General features: G+C 34.3%; 1 protein-coding gene across 1 annotated transcript; it reads right to left on the reverse strand.

The window, feature by feature from the left end:
* Window positions 1-342: 342 nt before the first annotated feature.
* Window positions 343-1,948, reverse strand: LOC120216231 (chalcone synthase). Its single transcript, XM_039213719.1, has 2 exons — window positions 1,665-1,948; window positions 343-1,591 (listed from the first exon to the last, which is right to left on the reverse strand). Exons 1-2 carry the CDS (start codon window positions 1,846-1,848, stop codon window positions 585-587), a joined length of 1,191 nt encoding a protein of 396 aa, XP_039069650.1. The 5' UTR covers window positions 1,849-1,948; the 3' UTR covers window positions 343-584.
* Between the last annotated feature and the right edge of the window lie 2,895 nt (window positions 1,949-4,843).

The following is a 4,843-nucleotide window of genomic DNA, read 5'->3' on the forward strand; positions in this document are numbered from 1 at the left end:
ATTTATTTAGTCTGATAAAAAGTTTACATTTTATCATTAAACTTAAAGTTTCCTAATTTAGTTCAAAGGTTTAAAAACAAATGTGTTTGAACAACTAAATTTTAAATAATTTTTTATAATTCTTGTATTTCTGAATATATATATTAATTTAGTATTTAATTTATTGGTATTAGATATTTATTAGATATCAATTATTAGTGTACACGTTGAATTGAGAAGAAGAGGAGAGGAGAGGAGGAGAGAGAAGGCAACGGCACATAACAAAGTGATATTAATACCAGGGCTACAGAATATAGATGGACAATCCTTTTCCCAACCTTCAAATGCGATTTGTGGAGGCACTGGGCAGGTAAAGGACTCATTCCAGTTTAATTCAGTTCCACGAAAATGTGAACCTCCTCTTGTTTAATCAAGGGGATAGGTGATCACACCATAATTACACATACGCTTTACAAAATATAAAAATACGTCAACACCATAGCACAGTTTTCATGTTTTCATTTCTCCCCAACACCAAACAATAACTCTCACTTTTTTCTTATTTGTTATTATTGTTTTAGTTCAACCGTTGAACGACGGATCCGTTAGTGACTTGCATGGGCGGTGGGGAGACTATGTAGCACAATAGTTTCGACGGTGAGACCTGGTCCGAATCCGAAAAGAACACCCCATTCCAACCCTTCACCGGTGCTGGCCTTCCCTTCTTCGATCGATTTCTTTCTCATCTCGTTTAAGATGAACAACACACATGCACTCGACATGTTGCCGAACTCACTCAGCACATGGCGTGTCGCTCGGAGTTTCTCTTCTTTAAGACCCAATTTGGCTTCCACTTGATCGAGTATCGCTGGGCCACCGGGATGAGCGATCCAGAAGATTGAGTTCCAGTCGTTAATGCCAATTGGGGAGAAGGCTTCTACTAAGCTTTTCTCTATGTTCTTCGAAATCAAGCCGGGTACGTCTTTCAGCAAATGGAAAGTGAGTCCCACCTCACGCAAGTGTCCGTCGATGGCTCCCTCCGAGTCCGGCAAGATCGTCTGAGCAGCCGATACAAGCTGAAAAATAGGGCGTTCGATTTTAGTATCAGGGTCGGCACCTATGATGACAGCTGCAGCGCCATCACCGAAAAGTGCTTGACCCACTAGGGAATCCAAGTGCGTGTCAGAGGGTCCACGGAAAGTGACAGCCGTGATCTCGGAACAGATCACGAGAACACGAGCCCCCTTGTTGTTTTCCGCCAAGTCCTTGGCGAGACGGAGCACGGTTCCGCCAGCAAAGCAGCCTTGTTGATACATCATGTACCTCTTCACCGAGGGTCTCAGTCCGAGCAACTTGGTGAGTTGGTAGTCTGCACCGGGCATGTCTACGCCGGAAGTAGTGCAGAAAACAAGGTGGGTGATCTTGGATTTCGGCTGACCCCATTCTTTGATGGCCTTTGTCGCGGCTTCTTTCCCCAGCTTCGGCACCTCCACCACCACTATGTCTTGGCGTGCGTCAAGAGAAGGAGCCATGTACGCACACATGTTTGGATTCTCCTTCAATATTTCCTCAGTCAGATACATATATCGTTTCTTGATCATCGATTTGTCGCCTGTTGAGACAACATAAATTCAATAACAGATATGTGTAGTACAGTTCAATGCATATGGTATATTAGTACGTACACATGCGCTTAAATTTTTCTTTGAGGTCTGTCATGTGTTCGCTGTTGGTGATACGGAAGTAGTAGTCCGGGTAGTCGGCCTGAGAAACACAATTGGAAGGAGTGGCGGTGCCGATGGCGAGGATGGTTGCCGGACCCTCGGCTCTTTGTGCCTTTCTAATATCCTGCACGTTAGTATTTGCCATCGGTTCCGCCAGAGATATTACAGGATATTAAGAAGATAGGTCTACGAAATATCTCTGACAAACAAAAGGCAAATGCAGGAAAAGGAGAACAAGATCTAGATGGAAGGGTAGGTTTACTGGGCCATGTAACTGGGGTACTTATACGAGAAAAACGGCGCTGGGTAGGTTTGATGGACGGCCAGCTAGAGGCCACGTGGCTGTGGGATGGTCTGCTTAAAATTTGGTAGTTGTGAAGCCACATCTTCATTTTTGTCCAACAAACACGCATCTTCACTACATTTATTCTCGTTAGTATTTAATTATTTATACTTTCCTCATTATTTGTGGACATTGATGGTAAATAAAAGAGAAAAAAGAGATTATTATTAGTTGATTTGTTAATCATTCCCGTTTTAATTATAGAGGCAAGAATAAATCAAACTTGCATATAATTTATGAATCTCAAACTCAATAAAAGTTTTAAAATGTTAATGTTAATGTTAAAGGACATTTGACCATTTGATTTGGTTTGAGTGGGTGTAAGCTAAAACAATAGTATCCCTAAGCAGATGTGTTAGGTTTAATGGTCGGTGTTGATTGTGGCCAGGTGGAGCAGGTTGTTAAAATTAGGGTACTCGTATTTTAAGATACTCGAAATGTCGGGTACCAAGAAATTTCGAGTCACAAAAAAATTGGCTCATGACTCGTCCCGTAAGTAGGATTGTTCATGGACGATTAATTATATCGTTTAGTTTAAACGGTGGGTTAATCGTTATAACAGTTATGAGATTTTTTAAACGTAATCTATTCATTAAGAAATAATTAACCGCTAATGGTTAATCGTTATTAACGATTCGGATACAAGTTAACCTACGATTAACCTATTACAATTATTTATCAATTTTTTTCATAATTCATATTACAAAAAAAAATGTAGCACTTAACACATACTTACATTGGTATAAGTAAATAAAATAAACAAGTGTAGTGTTTAACACATACTTTCACTGGTATAAGTGAATAAAACAAAAAATTGTACCATTTAACACATACTACATCGGTGTAAGTGAATAAAATAAAAAAGTGTAACACTTAACACATACTTACATCGATGTAAATATGTACATATCTCAATATCTTAGCAGCTAACAATAAACATATAATTATATTGATGTAGGTATGTTTATATATTTTCAAAGAAATAAAAAATAAAAAATAATAAAAATATATATTAAGTTATTTTTATGCAAATTTTATTAAATATATATATAAATTATAAATAATATAAACTTATATTAAGTTATTTATGTAAAATATAATAAATTAGAAATATAATTATAAATTTAATTTATTAACGGTTAATCAACGGTTAGCCGTTTATCAAAATTCGTAATCGTAACCTTAACTGTTAACCATAATTTTTAGCGGTTCGGTTAACCGAAACCATTTCGTATTAACTGTATGATTAATTAACTTGTTAAATATTACGGTTACACCGATTAACAGTTACGGTTAATGATTTTAGATTTTTTTTAACACCCCTAGTCGTAAGAGTTGAGTATCCGTAAGTCGGATACCCATAAAATTCGAGTACCCATATTTTCGGGTCACAGCTACCCGATTAATATTTTTTTATTACTTTATATTATTTTTTAGAAAAATCCACATAAAAAACATAAAATTTAAAACTCAAAAGTTTATATAAAAGTAGTACATAACATAAACATAAAATTTATAAATTTAAATTATAGATAAAAAATTTAAGAAATAATTTAAATGTTAAGGTTAAAAAAATAGATATTTAAAATGTTAGGGTAAAATAATTTTGAAATTAGAAATCAAAAATCTAATTTAAAATAAAAATAGTAATAAAATAAAAAAAAAAGTGGAATAAGATCGACAGGTACCCAGTTAATGGTAATTTTATGACCCGACCTCGACCCGAAAACCTGTCAAAAATAATGAGTTGGGTACCCGACTCGTAAAATCGAGTATTTACCTCTAAAATACCCGATAATTTTATACGAGATCGACAGGTTGGAGAGTTCGGGTCGGGTATTTTTGAAAACCCCTAATGTGGAGCGATGTTTCTTGTTGTTGTGGTTTTTTCTTAGCGCATACCAGTTGTTGAATGATGATTGTAGACATTGGCGGATTTATAAATATTTTTTAGGATGGATATATATATATATATATATATATATATATATATATATTTATAATATTAAAAATTTATATGTAATAGAGAGAAATAAAACTTTAGTATGGACACGATTAATAAAATAAATAACTAATAAAAAAAATATTGAATTTTTAGATATATACGTACTAATACTGAATTAATGATGAATCTGCAATCGACTGCGGAGTGATGCGTCTTGATCTTCTAGTGTTTTTCTTGAAGACCTATTTCGAACAATTAGAACTCAACTCAGTATTAAATAACGGGTAAACCAAATTCATTTTTATGTGCCTTGTTTTTAATGAAAACATGATCGATAAAATACGTCTTTATTTTATATGATATGTTCATTCAACAACAAAAATTAATTAATTAGTTAAAATAAAAAGTGCATCAATTCATCCGTTTTTGAGTGAAAAGCGTAATTGATAGAATATGTTTTTGTTTTATATGATATGGTCGCTCAACCAAAAAAAAACGGAAATAAAAAGCGCATCAACTCATTCATGTATTTGTTGGGTTTTAATGAAAAATAAAAATACATTTTTACTCACAATTTTCTCGAGTTCGAAAATTGAAATTGAAAAGTACAGTAGGTGGCCAAGCCTCTGCTATATTTTTTTTAGGTCAGATTTTTCTCTATAATAAGTATTAAGAAATTCTTCGTCCATATTTGAAAATTATGATTGTCTAACAGATTCAGTAAGAACTTGACTGTTGTATATTCTTTTCGAAGAAAATAAAATAAGTTTGACGTTGTTGGAGTATGAGAGCTAGTAGCTAGTTGGTTATCAGGAGGTTCAGGTTGTTATCAGGGTTCTTATGCCAGATGTG

Source organism: Hibiscus syriacus, unplaced genomic scaffold (genome assembly GCF_006381635.1).
Source record: "Hibiscus syriacus cultivar Baekdansim isolate YM2019G1 unplaced genomic scaffold, ASM638163v2 tig00110159_pilon, whole genome shotgun sequence".
NCBI classification, from domain to species: Eukaryota; Viridiplantae; Streptophyta; class Magnoliopsida; order Malvales; family Malvaceae; genus Hibiscus; species Hibiscus syriacus.